Source organism: Euprymna scolopes, chromosome 8 (genome assembly GCF_053919585.1).
Source record: "Euprymna scolopes isolate OS-2025 chromosome 8, ASM5391958v1, whole genome shotgun sequence".
Lineage (NCBI taxonomy): Eukaryota > Metazoa > Mollusca > Cephalopoda > Sepiida > Sepiolidae > Euprymna > Euprymna scolopes.
This window is the reverse complement of record NC_136489.1, coordinates 86482066-86503863: the sequence shown is the minus strand read 5'-3', so window position 1 is coordinate 86503863 and position 21798 is coordinate 86482066. Positions and strand designations below refer to the sequence as shown.

Here is a 21798-nt window from a genome sequence, read left to right as displayed (position 1 = left end):
TGGATCAGACATCATACCATCTGAGACAACACTGGCCTTCATCCCCTCGTGAAAGGAAATGATCATTATTTAAGGATTAAAAACACACACACACACACATATATATATATATATATATATATATATATATCAATTTTCCCCCCAAACAAGGCACAATGTCACTTTGAAGTAGGGGTCTACTATCAAAAACATAAGTTGCAGGAATATTATGAAGGGAGATTAGTAGCAAGATGTTTGTTCACATTACACTTGAACTATATATATATATATATATATATATATATATATATCTCGACCTGTGGAGCGATTTGCCCCTCATTGGGAAGTTTCAGACTTCCCAGGGACTGAAGAAGGCCGTATAATTATGCTAAGATAGCTTTAATAGATCCCGGGACACTGCGGATATCCCAAAGACTTAAAGTAGTATAGATATATATATATTTTATTTCATTGTCAAAATAGATATATTTTGCTTTATTGTTTGGAAATCAGAGATATATTTGTTATTCGAAAATTACGACAGGAAATGTTAGAATAATAGTGTTGACGTTTCTGTCTCGATGAACTCAGTACCCGTGGTTATGACTGATGAACTCTGGGAGTCATGGGAATGGATATCATATTTTGGTTCCAAATTGCAAGGCTAGTAATATGGCTGAATTGCACACAAACAAATTTTGGTTCTCCAAATGCGTGTCGTGATTTGATAGGTTTAGGAAATTTCCACCTCGAACACACACACCACTATATAATACTAATGTCGCTCGAAATTAACCAGTTTGTGCGCGAAACTCGAAGTAACAAAACGCTCCCTGAAGACGTGACCAGTACACCCCTCCTCCGACCCGCCTGAGTGCTGTCTCCAAAGAGAAGAGAGATTTGAGACTTTTAAAACTTACTGAGAACTGAACAATACATTTGTACAAAGTCTGTAATATATTTGTGAATTTAAGTTAAGTAGAATAGAATTTCTATTTTTTGTTTTTCTTTCTGGTATATGCGGCTTCGATATTCGCTTTCTGGTATATGCGGCTTCGATATTCAGCTTTCAGCATACCATTCAATGTGACGGCCTCTCTGAGTACCAGACAACACGAGCCGAAGTTTTCAAGAAGATCAAGGGTCCTTACGTAACTTCACCAGAGTCGGTGTTACATATATATATATATTTATATATATATATATATATATATATATATATATATATATATATATAGTCAATGAGTCTCTGATTATATCTGGTTACATTCTGAGAATAATATACAAACTTATTTCCAGGTGTATATACATATTTTAATGTGCAGCAAACATATTTCCCGTATTTTAAAATATAAAGAAAATATAGAAGAGTGTCCTCTCTAGAAATAGAAGCTCAATGGTTGCTATAAAGATAATCGGGTATATTTAACCCTCAATACTTAAAAAAATGACATCCCTTTAAATGCATTCAGATATTTCCAAATGGTATATGAATGATTATTTTAAGTGCAAACACACTAACTCGACGTGCTACATTACGTGTGTGGGTGTTATCATTTTATACATTTATATAGATGATGGAGTTCGTGAAATTACACAGACACACAGACAGACAGAAAGACAGACACACAGACACGTTCACTTTTATAGATATACGAGCATGGGTGGCCCTCGTTGCCCGGGTGTTTGGAGACGTATGCTGAGCAAAAAAAAGGGTCAATTATTTTAACTTGACCCCTATTATGACCCCTTTAAATTTATTGTTTTGGTCTCAAATTACATTACTAAGTTGATCCATGTCCAAGAAACTTATATCTAAAATTTCAAGTATTTAGACCCAAAATTGTCGGAGGAGTTTGGTAGAGTTCTAAAGGAAAAATCGTTGAACTTTGACCCCTTAACAGCGAAATTTCTGGCCGAAGACCGGTCACATCGATTTTCCCAAATCTTAGTACCCTGCATATCAAATTTCGAGTCTGTAGACTAAAAATTAACAGAGTTATTGCGAATGAAAATGTATGCGGACAGACAGGCACACAGACACGTTCACTTATATATATATATATATATATATATATATATATATATATATATATATATATATATACACATAGATAGATAGATAGATAGAGAGAGAGAGAGATAGGAAAATAAAAGCGGTTCATAATAACTATACTTTTTTTTCCAACAAACATAATTCTTAACAGCTGTTTATCTGATTTCTAAAGAATCAAGTTTTTTAAAAAATATTTTTTTTTTTAGATAAACCAAAACTGATTATCTAGGGCAAGGTAAGGTTTAAAATCTTCTACTTGGATTATCAAGCTTAAGTTTGAAATATCATTTTTGCCAGTCTATAAAATTTATGCTTGAACAAACTTTGTGTTGGTCTATCAAGCTCAAGTTTGAAATTACATTCTTTTTCCGTCTATCAAGTTTAAAGTTTAAATGGCAATTTAACTGGCAGAAGATTGGATATATAATCCGCGCTAAGTTTATACTGTATTATTTTGATAAATATGTTTGAAACGAACGAATTCGGAGATACCATCCGGTTATCTCAGCACATATTAATAGATTTCATCGGAGCAAACGCATATTGATTACGAATATTGATTTTTGTTTTGCAAAGTTTGGATGAAAAAGACAAATAAAAAGAGTCATAATGAAATAACAGAAACATTTTTTAAAAAAATTGTTATTCTAACAATTATGAACAGTCGTTTAAATGTATTTTTTTTAAATCATCAATGCTGAACTTATATGTGAGTAAATTTATTTCATATTCTATTAAACGTTGGTCATAATTATTGTGATTGTGTACCATACTGTCAATTATGAATGGTGACGTTTTATATTATTTATAATGAATAGTGTGTACCACGCATTATTAATTTCTGAATGGATATGTGATTTAAGAAATATTTTTTGGGCGTGTATATGTGCATATAAATCACAGAAATATTGTAATCGAAGCTCTGGGTGTGAATCCTGTTCCAGCTAAAACGGGCACTCCTCAATTAAGTAAGGATTCCCCATCTGTTTATTATTTTTCTGGGAAATACCTTTTCTTGAAAATCATGATGCAGTTGAGTATATATATATAAACCTATGCACAGAGCTGCAGTGTTAATAATCTTTCAATCACGAAATAAGTATTTCTAATTTGAAGCCCATCAGATTAAACAACTTGAAAAAGAAAAAGAAGGCTTTCTCCAAAGAATAACTACAAACGAAAAAAGTAAAAGAAGATATAGAGAAGAACAAAAAAGGAAAAGAGAAGAAGGAAAAGAAAAAAGGACGAAAAACAAGAAGAACAAGTAGCGTGACTGTGAAATTAAGAAGAGTAAAATGTTCGGGCAAAATTCAAAAGGTAAGGCGATTTATTTTGTTTGCATTTTCAAGGCTTTATGAAACGGATTTCATGTATGCAGGCTATGCTTTGAGAGGTGGTGCACTAGTTATTTCGCTGTGCATTCGTCTGTTAACGAAATTAATAGACTAGAATATGTTAGCATATTTCTGTTCGGCTTTCTATCTATATCCATCATCAAATCCCGCACGCATACTACCATACACAGACACAGACCCGGTACGAATGCGCAATCACTCACTATATATATATATATATATATATATATATATATATATATATATATATATATATATATATATATATCAAAGCAAAAGAGGAGAGCTTCAACACCGTCGGATAATGCAGCAGGCCTTTGCATGGTCATCTTCAGACATAAAGGACTGCGAGGCATAGAAAAGAAAATATATATCACGAACGCTTTTGTTGTAACTTCTATTTCTAAAATATTGTGTCTTTCCCGGCTAAATGAGATAAATTTTCTCACATTCGGCAAATAATTAATAACTTTATGGAAAACATAAATGCATGGCAGAAAATGATATTGTAATTTGTAATTTAATTTTTCCAATAGTCCTCAGTCTTTTATCAAAAATGCTTTCGAATGACTATGCAGCACTTTATGGACATTTTAAACTTTGCAGAACTATTGTATGGAATATTCACTCGTATCGCTTCATCCTTTTAAGTAAATGTCGCTGCCCGTGAAAACGTGCTTTCAAATGGCGGAGAGAATATTTACTTGTAGATATCAACGTACACTTGTTACTAATTTTACAAACTGTGAAAAATCTAGCTTTTGTATCTTATATCTACACAGTGTATCTCCATGAGCTCTTTTTATCTCTCTGTCTCTGTCTCTGTATGTCTGTCTTTCTCTATCTCCTCTCTCTCTCTCTCTCTCTCTTTATATATATATATATATATATATATATATATATATATATATATATATATATATACAAAGGCTTCATTTCTAGGGCAATTGCTCTCGACATATCAAAGGCCTTCGATAAGGTTTGGCATAAAGGCCTACTACACAAGATTTTCAGCTACGGTATAACTGGAAATGTTTTCTCTATGATTAAGTTATTTCTCTCAGATAGGCTCCTAAGAGTAGTTGTTGATGGGCAGAAATCAGAGGCCCACAGTATTAATGCTGGAGCCCCTCAGGGGTCAATCCTGCGCCCAACTCTCTTCCTGATCTACATCAATGATCTCCCTTAACACATACTAAAATCTTTCGTTGACATCTATGCTGATGACATGACCATCTATGGCAACACATCAAAGGCCGTTAATGATGATGTTCTCTCTGATTCTCTCTCCTCTGATCTTGAGCGCGTGGTACAGTGGGGAAAGAGGTGGCTGGTTACCTTTAATGCATCTAAGACCAAGCTCCTATATCTACATCATAAACGCTCTGATCCCCATCTGGCATCAATTGAAATGGATGGCTCTCGTCTAAGGTAGGCCCCAGGATTGGATAAGCTCCTGGGTTTGACCTTTACACCTGATCTTAAATGGAACACATACATCAAGTCTGTGGCCAAGGTCGCTGGGAAAATAGTGGGATCCTTCTACCGCTGCAGAAGATATATCTCACTAATGATGCAATTCTCTATCTATATAAGAGCCAAGTACGTCCAAAGATGGAGTACTGCTGGCACATCTGGGCGGGGGCTGCAAAAAATAGCCTATCCTGCCTTGACGGAGTACAAAATAGACTTCGTGGCTTGGTGGAGGATGCCCTTTTCTCTACCCTGCAATCTCTTTCCCACAGAAGAGACGTAGCGAGCCTGTCATTGTTCTATCGTTATTTCCATGGCAGGTGCTCGTCTGAGCTCCATTCTCTGGTCCCCCCTCGCCAATCTTTCACGAAAAACACCCGACTAGCTGCAACCACCGTCAATAATTTTCCCCACTCCCTATCTGTGCCTAAATCAAAACGTAGATACCATGAACAAAGCTTCTTTCTCAGAACTGCACACCTGTGGAACTCTGTTCCGCTTGCCTGTTTCCCTCCCGACTTCAACCTCGATGTCGTCAAGTCCAACACAAACAAATTCCCGATGAACCGCTCCCCCAAGTAATGACACCTTACCACTTCTCCATTACTATTTCTACACTATCCCTTTGATTACTGTACACACAATAACCCTTATCCCTGAGTGGCCATTGGGCCTTGATAAGTGGTGAACTCCATGTAATATATATATATATATAGTTTAACCTAAATAAAAAAAATAAAAAAAAATAAAGAATAAAAGAAAAAAATAAAAAAGTAAAATTACCATACACATGTGCGCACTATAAACTATAAATAGATATAAAATCCGGGGAAAGGAAGTGAAGCCGTCACACTAACAGGGTTCGCTCGCTGACAGACGCGACAATTTTGAAAATGGGCAAACAATATAAGCTAAGTTAATTTAACAAATCCTAATATTACCAAAATGGCAACTGCTTTTTTTTTTTTTTTTCTTAATTTTGACTAATGTATTTTAACTATATGCGCATATATTGTCTTTAATTCTTTGCTTCCATGCGAGTCGTTTCTTCTATTTATTTTTTATTTATTTATTCACTTTGTTTATTTATTTCTCTTTTTGCTTTTACCAACTGTGTATACCTTCTCTTTAAATGTATTTATTTAATGCATTTTAATTACATATGCGTAAAAATGGTCTCTAACACTTAGTCACACGCGAGCCGTTTTTATGGTCAGAAGAACTCTACTCGATAACGAATAGCCTATGCAAGAATATAGAAGAGCTAGGACCACCTTTCTTTCTACTATAGAAGACAGAAGTTTAACCTAAATAAAAAAAAAAAATAAAGAATAAAAGAAAAAAATAAAAAAGTAAAATTACCATACACATGTGCGCACTATAAACTATAAATAGATATAAAATCCGGGGAAAGGAAGTGAAGCCGTCACACTAACAGGGTTCGCTCGCTGACAGACGCGACAATTTTGAAAATGGGCAAACAATATAAGCTAAGTTAATTTAACAAATCCTAATATTACCAAAATGGCAACTGCTTTTTTTTTTTTTTTTTTTTTTTCTTAATTTTGACTAATGTATTTTAACTATATGCGCATATATTGTCTTTAACTCTTTGCTTCCATGCGAGTCGTTTCTTCTATTTATTTTTTATTTATTTATTCACTTTGTTTATTTATTTCTCTTTTTGCTTTTACCAACTGTGTATACCTTCTCTTTAAATGTATTTATTTAATGCATTTTAATTACATATGCGTAAAAATGGTCTCTAACACTTAGTCACACGCGAGCCGTTTTTATGGTCAGAAGAACTCTACTCGATAACGAATAGCCTATGCAAGAATATAGAAGAGCTAGGACCACCTTTCTTTCTACTATAGAAGACAGAAGTTTAACCTAAATAAAAAAAAAATAAAGAATAAAAGAAAAAAATAAAAAAGTAAAATTACCATACACATGTGCGCACTATAAACTATAAATAGATATAAAATCCGGGGAAAGGAAGTGAAGCCGTCACACTAACAGGGTTCGCTCGCTGACAGACGCGACAATTTTGAAAATGGGCAAACAATATAAGCTAAGTTAATTTAACAAATCCTAATATTACCAAAATGGCAACTGCTTTTTTTTTTTTTTTTTTTTTTCTTAATTTTGACTAATGTATTTTAACTATATGCGCATATATTGTCTTTAACTCTTTGCTTCCATGCGAGTCGTTTCTTCTATTTATTTTTTATTTATTTATTCACTTTGTTTATTTATTTCTCTTTTTGCTTTTACCAACTGTGTATACCTTCTCTTTAAATGTATTTATTTAATGCATTTTAATTACATATGCGTAAAAATGGTCTCTAACACTTAGTCACACGCGAGCCGTTTTTATGGTCAGTAGAACTCTACTCGATAACGAATAGCCTATGCAAGAATATAGAAGAGCTAGGACCACCTTTCTTTCTACTATAGAAGACAGAAGTTTAACCTAAATAAAAAAAAAATAAAGAATAAAAGAAGAAAATAAAAAAGTAAAATTACCATACACATGTGCGCACTATAAACTATAAATAGATATAAAATCCGGGGAAAGGAAGTGAAGCCGTCACACTAACAGGGTTCGCTCGCTGACAGACGCGACAATTTTGAAAATGGGCAAACAATATAAGCTAAGTTAATTTCACAAATCCTAATATTACCAAAATGGCAACTGCTTTTTTTTTTTTTTTTTTTTCTTAATTTTGACTAATGTATTTTAACTATATGCGCATATATTGTCTTTAACTCTTTGCTTCCATGCGAGTCGTTTCTTCTATTTATTTTTTATTTATTTATTCACTTTGTTTATTTATTTCTCTTTTTGCTTTTACCAACTGTGTATACCTTCTCTTTAAATGTATTTATTTAATGCATTTTAATTACATATGCGTAAAAATGGTCTCTAACACTTAGTCACACGCGAGCCGTTTTTATGGTCAGAAGAACTCTACTCGATAACGAATAGCCTATGCTAGAATATAGAAGAGCTAGGACCACCTTTCTTTCTACTATAGAAGACAGAAGTTTAACCTAAATAAAAAAAAAAATAAAGAATAAAAGAAAAAAAGAAAAAAGTAAAATTACCATACACATGTGCGCACTATAAACTATAAATAGATATAAAATCCGGGGAAAGGAAGTGAAGCCGTCACACTAACAGGGTTCGCTCGCTGACAGACGCGACAATTTTGAAAATGGGCAAACAATATAAGCTAAGTTAATTTAACAAATCCTAATATTACCAAAATGGCAACTGCTTTTTTTTTTTTTTTTTTTTTCTTAATTTTGACTAATGTATTTTAACTATATGCGCATATATTGTCTTTAACTCTTTGCTTCCATGCGAGTCGTTTCTTCTATTTATTTTTTATTTATTTATTCACTTTGTTTATTTATTTCTCTTTTTGCTTTTACCAACTGTGTATACCTTCTCTTTAAATGTATTTATTTAATGCATTTTAATTACATATGCGTAAAAATGGTCTCTAACACTTAGTCACACGCGAGCCGTTTTTATGGTCAGAAGAACTCTACTCGATAACGAATAGCCTATGCAAGAATATAGAAGAGCTAGGACCACCTTTCTTTCTACTATAGAAGACAGAAGTTTAACCTAAATAAAAAAAAAAATAAAGAATAAAAGAAAAAAAGAAAAAAGTAAAATTACCATACACATGTGCGCACTATAAACTATAAATAGATATAAAATCCGGGGAAAGGAAGTGAAGCCGTCACACTAACAGGGTTCGCTCGCTGACAGACGCGACAATTTTGAAAATGGGCAAACAATATAAGCTAAGTTAATTTAACAAATCCTAATATTACCAAAATGGCAACTGCTTTTTTTTTTTTTTTTTTTTCTTAATTTTGACTAATGTATTTTAACTATATGCGCATATATTGTCTTTAACTCTTTGCTTCCATGCGAGTCGTTTCTTCTATTTATTTTTTATTTATTTATTCACTTTGTTTATTTATTTCTCTTTTTGCTTTTACCAACTGTGTATACCTTCTCTTTAAATGTATTTATTTAATGCATTTTAATTACATATGCGTAAAAATGGTCTCTAACACTTAGTCACACGCGAGCCGTTTTTATGGTCAGAAGAACTCTACTCGATAACGAATAGCCTATGCAAGAATATAGAAGAGCTAGGACCACCTTTCTTTCTACTATAGAAGACAGAAGTTTAACCTAAATAAAAAAAAAAATAAAGAATAAAAGAAAAAAAGAAAAAAGTAAAATTACCATACACATGTGCGCACTATAAACTATAAATAGATATAAAATCCGGGGAAAGGAAGTGAAGCCGTCACACTAACAGGGTTCGCTCGCTGACAGACGCGACAATTTTGAAAATGGGCAAACAATATAAGCTAAGTTAATTTAATAAATCCTAATATTACCAAAATGGCAACTGCTTTTTTTTTTTTTTTTTTTCTTAATTTTGACTAATGTATTTTAACTATATGCGCATATATTGTCTTTAATTCTTTGCTTCCATGCGAGTCGTTTCTTCTATTTATTTTTTATTTATTTATTCACTTTGTTTATTTATTTCTCTTTTTGCTTTTACCAACTGTGTATACCTTCTCTTTAAATGTATTTATTTAATGCATTTTAATTACATATGCGTAAAAATGGTCTCTAACACTTAGTCACACGCGAGCCGTTTTTATGGTCAGTAGAACTCTACTCGATAACGAATAGCCTATGCAAGAATATAGAAGAGCTAGGACCACCTTTCTTTCTACTATAGAAGACAGAAGTTTAACCTAAATAAAAAAAAAATAAAGAATAAAAGAAAAAAATAAAAAAGTAAAATTACCATACACATGTGCGCACTATAAACTATAAATAGATATAAAATCCGGGGAAAGGAAGTGAAGCCGTCACACTAACAGGGTTCGCTCGCTGACAGACGCGACAATTTTGAAAATGGGCAAACAATATAAGCTAAGTTAATTTAACAAATCCTAATATTACCAAAATGGCAACTGCTTTTTTTTTTTTTCTTAATTTTGACTAATGTATTTTAACTATATATGCGCATATATTGTCTTTAATTCTTTGCTTCCATGCGAGTCGTTTCTTCTATTTATTTTTTATTTATTAATTCACTTTGTTTATTTATTTCTCTTTTTGCTTTTACCAACTGTGTATACCTTCTCTTTAAATGTATTTATTTAATGCATTTTAATTACATATGCGTAAAAATGGTCTCTAACACTTAGTCACACGCGAGCCGTTTTTATGGTCAGAAGAACTCTACTCGATAACGAATAGCCTATGCAAGAATATAGAAGAGCTAGGACCACCTTTCTTTCTACTATAGAAGACAGAAGTTTAACCTAAATAAAAAAAAAAAATAAAGAATAAAAGAAAAAAATAAAAAAGTAAAATTACCATACACATGTGCGCACTATAAACTATAAATAGATATAAAATCCGGGGAAAGGAAGTGAAGCCGTCACACTAACAGGGTTCGCTCGCTGACAGACGCGACAATTTTGAAAATGGGCAAACAATATAGGCTAAGTTAATTTAACAAATCCTAATATTACCAAAATGGCAACTGCTTTTTTTTTTTTTCTTAATTTTGACTAATGTATTTTAACTATATATGCGCATATATTGTCTTTAATTCTTTGCTTCCATGCGAGTCGTTTCTTCTATTTATTTTTTATTTATTAATTCACTTTGTTTATTTATTTCTCTTTTTGCTTTTACCAACTGTGTATACCTTCTCTTTAAATGTATTTATTTAATGCATTTTAATTACATATGCGTAAAAATGGTCTCTAACACTTAGTCACACGCGAGCCGTTTTTATGGTCAGAAGAACTCTACTCGATAACGAATAGCCTATGCAAGAATATAGAAGAGCTAGGACCACCTTTCTTTCTACTATAGAAGACAGAAGTTTAACCTAAATAAAAAAAAAAAATAAAGAATAAAAGAAAAAAATAAAAAAGTAAAATTACCATACACATGTGCGCACTATAAACTATAAATAGATATAAAATCCGGGGAAAGGAAGTGAAGCCGTCACACTAACAGGGTTCGCTCGCTGACAGACGCGACAATTTTGAAAATGGGCAAACAATATAAGCTAAGTTAATTTAACAAATCCTAATATTACCAAAATGGCAACTGCTTTTTTTTTTTTTTTCTTAATTTTGACTAATGTATTTTAACTATATGCGCATATATTGTCTTTAACTCTTTGCTTCCATGCGAGTCGTTTCTTCTATTTATTTTTTATTTATTTATTCACTTTGTTTATTTATTTCTCTTTTTGCTTTTACCAACTGTGTATACCTTCTCTTTAAATGTATTTATTTAATGCATTTTAATTACATATGCGTAAAAATGGTCTCTAACACTTAGTCACACGCGAGCCGTTTTTATGGTCAGAAGAACTCTACTCGATAACGAATAGCCTATGCAAGAATATAGAAGAGCTAGGACCACCTTTCTTTCTACTATAGAAGACAGAAGTTTAACCTAAATAAAAAAAAAAAATAAAGAATAAAAGAAAAAAAGAAAAAAGTAAAATTACCATACACATGTGCGCACTATAAACTATAAATAGATATAAAATCCGGGGAAAGGAAGTGAAGCCGTCACACTAACAGGGTTCGCTCGCTGACAGACGCGACAATTTTGAAAATGGGCAAACAATATAAGCTAAGTTAATTTAACAAATCCTAATATTACCAAAATGGCAACTGCTTTTTTTTTTTTTTTTTTTCTTAATTTTGACTAATGTATTTTAACTATATGCGCATATATTGTCTTTAACTCTTTGCTTCCATGCGAGTCGTTTCTTCTATTTATTTTTTATTTATTTATTCACTTTGTTTATTTATTTCTCTTTTTGCTTTTACCAACTGTGTATACCTTCTCTTTAAATGTATTTATTTAATGCATTTTAATTACATATGCGTAAAAATGGTCTCTAACACTTAGTCACACGCGAGCCGTTTTTATGGTCAGAAGAACTCTACTCGATAACGAATAGCCTATGCAAGAATATAGAAGAGCTAGGACCACCTTTCTTTCTACTATAGAAGACAGAAGTTTAACCTAAATAAAAAAAAAATAAAGAATAAAAGAAAAAAATAAAAAAGTAAAATTACCATACACATGTGCGCACTATAAACTATAAATAGATATAAAATCCGGGGAAAGGAAGTGAAGCCGTCACACTAACAGGGTTCGCTCGCTGACAGACGCGACAATTTTGAAAATGGGCAAACAATATAAGCTAAGTTAATTTAACAAATCCTAATATTACCAAAATGGCAACTGCTTTTTTTTTTTTTCTTAATTTTGACTAATGTATTTTAACTATATATGCGCATATATTGTCTTTAATTCTTTGCTTCCATGCGAGTCGTTTCTTCTATTTATTTTTTATTTATTAATTCACTTTGTTTATTTATTTCTCTTTTTGCTTTTACCAACTGTGTATACCTTCTCTTTAAATGTATTTATTTAATGCATTTTAATTACATATGCGTAAAAATGGTCTCTAACACTTAGTCACACGCGAGCCGTTTTTATGGTCAGAAGAACTCTACTCGATAACGAATAGCCTATGCAAGAATATAGAAGAGCTAGGACCACCTTTCTTTCTACTATAGAAGACAGAAGTTTAACCTAAATAAAAAAAAAAATAAAGAATAAAAGAAAAAAATAAAAAAGTAAAATTACCATACACATGTGCGCACTATAAACTATAAATAGATATAAAATCCGGGGAAAGGAAGTGAAGCCGTCACACTAACAGGGTTCGCTCGCTGACAGACGCGACAATTTTGAAAATGGGCAAACAATATAAGCTAAGTTAATTTAACAAATCCTAATATTACCAAAATGGCAACTGCTTTTTTTTTTTTTTTTTTTCTTAATTTTGACTAATGTATTTTAACTATATGCGCATATATTGTCTTTAACTCTTTGCTTCCATGCGAGTCGTTTCTTCTATTTATTTTTTATTTATTTATTCACTTTGTTTATTTATTTCTCTTTTTGCTTTTACCAACTGTGTATACCTTCTCTTTAAATGTATTTATTTAATGCATTTTAATTACATATGCGTAAAAATGGTCTCTAACACTTAGTCACACGCGAGCCGTTTTTATGGTCAGAAGAACTCTACTCGATAACGAATAGCCTATGCAAGAATATAGAAGAGCTAGGACCACCTTTCTTTCTACTATAGAAGACAGAAGTTTAACCTAAATAAAAAAAAAAAATAAAGAATAAAAGAAAAAAAGAAAAAAGTAAAATTACCATACACATGTGCGCACTATAAACTATAAATAGATATAAAATCCGGGGAAAGGAAGTGAAGCCGTCACACTAACAGGGTTCGCTCGCTGACAGACGCGACAATTTTGAAAATGGGCAAACAATATAAGCTAAGTTAATTTAACAAATCCTAATATTACCAAAATGGCAACTGCTTTTTTTTTTTTTTTTTCTTAATTTTGACTAATGTATTTTAACTATATGCGCATATATTGTCTTTAACTCTTTGCTTCCATGCGAGTCGTTTCTTCTATTTATTTTTTATTTATTTATTCACTTTGTTTATTTATTTCTCTTTTTGCTTTTACCAACTGTGTATACCTTCTCTTTAAATGTATTTATTTAATGCATTTTAATTACATATGCGTAAAAATGGTCTCTAACACTTAGTCACACGCGAGCCGTTTTTATGGTCAGAAGAACTCTACTCGATAACGAATAGCCTATGCAAGAATATAGAAGAGCTAGGACCACCTTTCTTTCTACTATAGAAGACAGAAGTTTAACCTAAATAAAAAAAAAAAATAAAGAATAAAAGAAAAAAAGAAAAAAGTAAAATTACCATACACATGTGCGCACTATAAACTATAAATAGATATAAAATCCGGGGAAAGGAAGTGAAGCCGTCACACTAACAGGGTTCGCTCGCTGACAGACGCGACAATTTTGAAAATGGGCAAACAATATAAGCTAAGTTAATTTAATAAATCCTAATATTACCAAAATGGCAACTGCTTTTTTTTTTTTTTTTTTTCTTAATTTTGACTAATGTATTTTAACTATATGCGCATATATTGTCTTTAATTCTTTGCTTCCATGCGAGTCGTTTCTTCTATTTATTTTTTATTTATTTATTCACTTTGTTTATTTATTTCTCTTTTTGCTTTTACCAACTGTGTATACCTTCTCTTTAAATGTATTTATTTAATGCATTTTAATTACATATGCGTAAAAATGGTCTCTAACACTTAGTCACACGCGAGCCGTTTTTTATGGTCAGAAGAACTCTACTCGATAACGAATAGCCTATGCAAGAATATAGAAGAGCTAGGACCACCTTTCTTTCTACTATAGAAGACAGAAGTTTAACCTAAATAAAAAAAAAAAATAAAGAATAAAATAAAAAAATAAAAAAGTAAAATTACCATACACATGTGCGCACTATAAACTATAAATAGATATAAAATCCGGGGAAAGGAAGTGAAGCCGTCACACTAACAGGGTTCGCTCGCTGACAGACGCGACAATTTTGAAAATGGGCAAACAATATAAGCTAAGTTAATTTAACAAATCCTAATATTACCAAAATGGCAACTGCTTTTTTTTTTTTTTTTTTTTTTTTTTCTTAATTTTGACTAATGTATTTTAACTATATGCGCATATATTGTCTTTAACTCTTTGCTTCCATGCGAGTCGTTTCTTCTATTTATTTTTTATTTATTTATTCACTTTGTTTATTTATTTCTCTTTTTGCTTTTACCAACTGTGTATACCTTCTCTTTAAATGTATTTATTTAATGCATTTTAATTACATATGCGTAAAAATGGTCTCTAACACTTAGTCACACGCGAGCCGTTTTTATGGTCAGAAGAACTCTACTCGATAACGAATAGCCTATGCAAGAATATAGAAGAGCTAGGACCACCTTTCTTTCTACTATAGAAGACAGAAGTTTAACCTAAATAAAAAAAAAATAAAGAATAAAAGAAAAAAATAAAAAAGTAAAATTACCATACACATGTGCGCACTATAAACTATAAATAGATATAAAATCCGGGGAAAGGAAGTGAAGCCTAACAGGGTTCGCTCGCTGACAGACGCGACAATTTTGAAAATGGGCAAACAATATAAGCTAAGTTAATTTAACAAATCCTAATATTACCAAAATGGCAACTGCTTTTTTTTTTTTTCTTAATTTTGACTAATGTATTTTAACTATATATGCGCATATATTGTCTTTAATTCTTTGCTTCCATGCGAGTCGTTTCTTCTATTTATTTTTTATTTATTAATTCACTTTGTTTATTTATTTCTCTTTTTGCTTTTACCAACTGTGTATACCTTCTCTTTAAATGTATTTATTTAATGCATTTTAATTACATATGCGTAAAAATGGTCTCTAACACTTAGTCACACGCGAGCCGTTTTTATGGTCAGAAGAACTCTACTCGATAACGAATAGCCTATGCAAGAATATAGAAGAGCTAGGACCACCTTTCTTTCTACTATAGAAGACAGAAGTTTAACCTAAATAAAAAAAAAAAATAAAGAATAAAAGAAAAAAAGAAAAAAGTAAAATTACCATACACATGTGCGCACTATAAACTATAAATAGATATAAAATCCGGGGAAAGGAAGTGAAGCCGTCACACTAACAGGGTTCGCTCGCTGACAGACGCGACAATTTTGAAAATGGGCAAACAATATAAGCTAAGTTAATTTAACAAATCCTAATATTACCAAAATGGCAACTGCTTTTTTTTTTTTTTTTTCTTAATTTTGACTAATGTATTTTAACTATATGCGCATATATAGTCTTTAATTCTTTGCTTCCATGCGAGTCGTTTCTTCTATTTATTTTTTATTTATTTATTCACTTTGTTTATTTATTTCTCTTTTTGCTTTTACCAACTGTGTATACCTTCTCTTTAAATGTATTTATTTAATGCATTTTAATTACATATGCGTAAAAATGGTCTCTAACACTTAGTCACACGCGAGCCGTTTTTATGGTCAGAAGAACTCTACTCGATAACGAATAGCCTATGCAAGAATATAGAAGAGCTAGGACCACCTTTCTTTCTACTATAGAAGACAGAAGTTTAACCTAAATAAAAAAAAAATAAAGAATAAAAGAAAAAAATAAAAAAGTAAAATTACCATACACATGTGCGCACTATAAACTATAAATAGATATAAAATCCGGGGAAAGGAAGCGAAGCCGTCACACTAACAGGGTTCGCTCGCTGACAGACGCGACAATTTTGAAAATGGGCAAACAATATAAGCTAAGTTAATTTAATAAATCCTAATATTACCAAAATGGCAACTGCTTTTTTTTTTTTTTTTTCTTAATTTTGACTAATGTATTTTAACTATATGCGCATATATAGTCTTTAATTCTTTGCTTCCATGCGAGTCGTTTCTTCTATTTATGTTTTATTTATTTATTCACTTTGTTTATTTATTTCTCTTTTTGCTTTTACCAACTGTGTATACCTTCTCTTTAAATGTATTTATTTAATGCATTTTAATTACATATGCGTAAAAATGGTCTCTAACACTTAGTCACACGCGAGCCGTTTTTATGGTCAGAAGAACTCTACTCGATAACGAATAGCCTATGCAAGAATATAGAAGAGCTAGGACCACCTTTCTTTCTACTATAGAAGACAGAAGTTTAACCTAAATAAAAAAAAAATAAAGAATAAAAGAAAAAAATAAAAAAGTAAAATTACCATACACATGTGCGCACTATAAACTATAAATAGATATAAAATCCGGGGAAAGGAAGTGAAGCCGTCACACTAACAGGGTTCGCTCGCTGACAGACGCGACAATTTTGAAAATGGGCAAACAATATAAGCTAAGTTAATTTAACAAATCCTAATATTACCAAAATGGCAACTGCTTTTTTTTTTTTTTTTTTTTTTTTCTTAATTTTGACTAATGTATTTTAACTATATGCGCATATATTGTCTTTAACTCTTTGCTTCCATGCGAGTCGTTTCTTCTATTTATTTTTTATTTATTTATTCACTTTGTTTATTTATTTCTCTTTTTGCTTTTACCAACTGTGTATACCTTCTCTTTAAATGTATTTATTTAATGCATTTTAATTACATATGCGTAAAAATGGTCTCTAACACTTAGTCACACGCGAGCCGTTTTTATGGTCAGAAGAACTCTACTCGATAACGATTAGCCTATGCAAGAATATAGAAGAGCTAGGACCACCTTTCTTTCTACTATAGAAGACAGAAGTTTAACCTAAATAAAAAAAAAATAAAGAATAAAAGAAAAAAATAAAAAAGTAAAATTACCATACACATGTGCGCACTATAAACTATAAATAGATATAAAATCCGGGGAAAGGAAGTGAAGCCGTCACACTAACAGGGTTCGCTCGCTGACAGACGCGACAATTTTGAAAATGGGCAAACAATATAAGCTAAGTTAATTTAACAAATCCTAATATTACCAAAATGGCAACTGCTTTTTTTTTTTTTTTTTTTTTTCTTAATTTTGACTAATGTATTTTAACTATATGCGCATATATTGTCTTTAACTCTTTGCTTCCATGCGAGTCGTTTCTTCTATTTATTTTTTATTTATTTATTCACTTTGTTTATTTATTTCTCTTTTTGCTTTTACCAACTGTGTATACCTTCTCTTTAAATGTATTTATTTAATGCATTTTAATTACATATGCGTAAAAATGGTCTCTAACACTTAGTCACACGCGAGCCGTTTTTATGGTCAGTAGAACTCTACTCGATAACGAATAGCCTATGCAAGAATATAGAAGAGCTAGGACCACCTTTCTTTCTACTATAGAAGACAGAAGTTTAACCTAAATAAAAAAAAAATAAAGAATAAAAGAAGAAAATAAAAAAGTAAAATTACCATACACATGTGCGCACTATAAACTATAAATAGATATAAAATCCGGGGAAAGGAAGTGAAGCCGTCACACTAACAGGGTTCGCTCGCTGACAGACGCGACAATTTTGAAAATGGGCAAACAATATAAGCTAAGTTAATTTCACAAATCCTAATATTACCAAAATGGCAACTGCTTTTTTTTTTTTTTTTTTTTTCTTAATTTTGACTAATGTATTTTAACTATATGCGCATATATTGTCTTTAACTCTTTGCTTCCATGCGAGTCGTTTCTTCTATTTATTTTTTATTTATTTATTCACTTTGTTTATTTATTTCTCTTTTTGCTTTTACCAACTGTGTATACCTTCTCTTTAAATGTATTTATTTAATGCATTTTAATTACATATGCGTAAAAATGGTCTCTAACACTTAGTCACACGCGAGCCGTTTTTATGGTCAGAAGAACTCTACTCGATAACGAATAGCCTATGCTAGAATATAGAAGAGCTAGGACCACCTTTCTTTCTACTATAGAAGACAGAAGTTTAACCTAAATAAAAAAAAAAATAAAGAATAAAAGAAAAAAAGAAAAAAGTAAAATTACCATACACATGTGCGCACTATAAACTATAAATAGATATAAAATCCGGGGAAAGGAAGTGAAGCCGTCACACTAACAGGGTTCGCTCGCTGACAGACGCGACAATTTTGAAAATGGGCAAACAATATAAGCTAAGTTAATTTAATAAATCCTAATATTACCAAAATGGCAACTGCTTTTTTTTTTTTTTTTTTTTCTTAATTTTGACTAATGTATTTTAACTATATGCGCATATATTGTCTTTAACTCTTTGCTTCCATGCGAGTCGTTTCTTCTATTTATTTTTTATTTATTTATTCACTTTGTGTATTTATTTCTCTTTTTGCTTTTACCAACTGTGTATACCTTCTCTTTAAATGTATTTATTTAATGCATTTTAATTACATATGCGTAAAAATGGTCTCTAACACTTAGTCACACGCGAGCCGTTTTTTATGGTCAGAAGAACTCTACTCGATAACGAATAGCCTATGCAAGAATATAGAAGAGCTAGGACCACCTTTCTTTCTACTATAGAAGACAGAAGTTTAACCTAAATAAAAAAAAAAAAAAAGAATAAAAGAAAAAAATAAAAAAGTAAAATTACCATACACATGTGCGCACTATAAACTATAAATAGATATAAAATCCGGGGAAAGGAAGTGAAGCCGTCACACTAACAGGGTTCGCTCGCTGACAGACGCGACAATTTTGAAAATGGGCAAACAATATAAGCTAAGTTAATTTAACAAATCCTAATATTACCAAAATGGCAACTGCTTTTTTTTTTTTTTTCTTAATTTTGACTAATGTATTTTAACTATATGCGCATATATTGTCTTTAACTCTTTGCTTCCATGCGAGTCGTTTCTTCTATTTATTTTTTATTTATTTATTCACTTTGTTTATTTATTTCTCTTTTTGCTTTTACCAACTGTGTATACCTTCTCTTTAAATGTATTTATTTAATGCATTTTAATTACATATGCGTAAAAATGGTCTCTAACACTTAGTCACACGCGAGCCGTTTTTTATGGTCAGAAGAACTCTACTCGATAACGAATAGCCTATGCAAGAATATAGAAGAGCTAGGACCACCTTTCTTTCTACTATAGAAGACAGAAGTTTAACCTAAATAAAAAAAAATAAAGAATAAAATAAAAAAATAAAAAAGTAAAATTACCATACACATGTGCGCACTATAAACTATAAATAGATATAAAATCCGGGGAAAGGAAGTGAAGCCGTCACACTAACAGGGTTCGCTCGCTGACAGACGCGACAATTTTGAAAATGGGCAAACAATATAAGCTAAGTTAATTTAACAAATCCTAATATTACCAAAATGGCAACTGCTTTTTTTTTTTTTTTCTTAATTTTGACTAATGTATTTTAACTATATGCGCATATATTGTCTTTAACTCTTTGCTTCCATGCGAGTCGTTTCTTCTATTTATTTTTTATTTATTTATTCACTTTGTTTATTTATTTCTCTTTTTGCTTTTACCAACTGTGTATACCTTCTCTTTAAATGTATTTATTTAATGCATTTTAATTACATATGCGTAAAAATGGTCTCTAACACTTAGTCACACGCGAGCCGTTTTTTATGGTCAGAAGAACTCTACTCGATAACGAATAGCCTATGCAAGAATATAGAAGAGCTAGGACCACCTTTCTTTCTACTATAGAAGACAGAAGTTTAACCTAAATAAAAAAAAAAAAAGAATAAAAGAAGAAAATAAAAAAGTAAAATTACCATACACATGTGCGCACTATAAACTATAAATAGATATAAAATCCGGGGAAAGGAAGTGAAGCCGTCACACTAACAGGGTTCGCTCGCTGACAGACGCGACAATTTTGAAAATGGGCAAACAATATAAGCTAAGTTAATTTAACAAATCCTAATATTACCAAAATGGCAACTGCTTTTTTTTTTTTTTTTTTTCTTAATTTTGACTAATGTATTTTAACTATATGCGCATATATTGTCTTTAACTCTTTGCTTCCATGCGAGTCGTTTCTTCTATTTATTTTTTATTTATTTATTCACTTTGTTTATTTATTTCTCTTTTTGCTTTTACCAACTGTGTATACCTTCTCTTTAAATGTATTTATTTAATGCATTTTAATTACATATGCGTAAAAATGGTCTCTAACACTTAGTCACACGCGAGCCGTTTTTATGGTCAGAAGAACTCTACTCGATAACGAATAGCCTATGCAAGAATATAGAAGAGCTAGGACCACCTTTCTTTCTACTATAGAAGACAGAAGTTTAACCTAAATAAAAAAAAAAATAAAGAATAAAAGAAAAAAAGAAAAAAGTAAAATTACCATACACATGTGCGCACTATAAACTATAAATAGATATAAAATCCGGGGAAAGGAAGTGAAGCCGTCACACTAACAGGGTTCGCTCGCTGACAGACGCGACAATTTTGAAAATGGGCAAACAATATAAGCTAAGTTAATTTAATAAATCCTAATATTACCAAAATGGCAACTGCTTTTTTTTTTTTTTTTTTCTTAATTTTGACTAATGTATTTTAACTATATGCGCATATATTGTCTTTAACTCTTTGCTTCAATGCGAATCGTTTCTTCTATTTATTTTTTATTTATTTATTCACTTTGTTTATTTATTTCTCTTTTTGCTTTTACCAACTGTGTATACCTTCTCTTTAAATGTATTTATTTAATGCATTTTAATTACATATGCGTAAAAATGGTCTCTAACACTTAGTCACACGCGAGCCGTTTTTTATGGTCAGAAGAACTCTACTCGATAACGAATAGCCTATGCAAGAATATAGAAGAGCTAGGACCACCTTTCTTTCTACTATAGAAGACAGAAGTTTAACCTAAATAAAAAAAAAAAATAAAGAATAAAAGAAAAAAATAAAAAAGTAAAATTACCATACACATGTGCGCACTATAAACTATAAATAGATATAAAATCCGGGGAAAGGAAGTGAAGCCGTCACACTAACAGGGTTCGCTCGCTGACAGACGCGACAATTTTGAAAATGGGCAAACAATATAAGCTAAGTTAATTTAACAAATCCTAATATTACCAAAATGGCAACTGCTTTTTTTTTTTTTCTTAATTTTGACTAATGTATTTTAACTATATATGCGCATATATTGTCTTTAATTCTTTGCTTCCATGCGAGTCGTTTCTTCTATTTATTTTTTATTTATTAATTCACTTTGTTTATTTATTTCTCTTTTTGCTTTTACCAACTGTGTATACCTTCTCTTTAAATGTATTTATTTAATGCATTTTAATTACATATGCGTAAAAATGGTCTCTAACACTTAGTCACACGCGAGCCGTTTTTATGGTCAGAAGAACTCTACTCGATAACGAATAGCCTATGCAAGAATATAGAAGAG

General features: G+C 31.1%; 1 protein-coding gene across 1 annotated transcript in view; it reads left to right on the top strand.

Moving 5' to 3' along the window:
• Nucleotides 1-2850: 2850 nt before the first annotated feature.
• Nucleotides 2851-21798, top strand: part of LOC145284053 (uncharacterized) — a 46286-nt gene continuing 27338 nt past the window's right edge. The window contains exon 1 of the mRNA XM_080133131.1: nt 2851-3352. Coding sequence (XP_079989257.1) covers nt 3331-3352 — 22 coding nt within the window. The 5' untranslated portion in view covers nt 2851-3330. The remainder of the gene's footprint in view (nt 3353-21798) is intronic.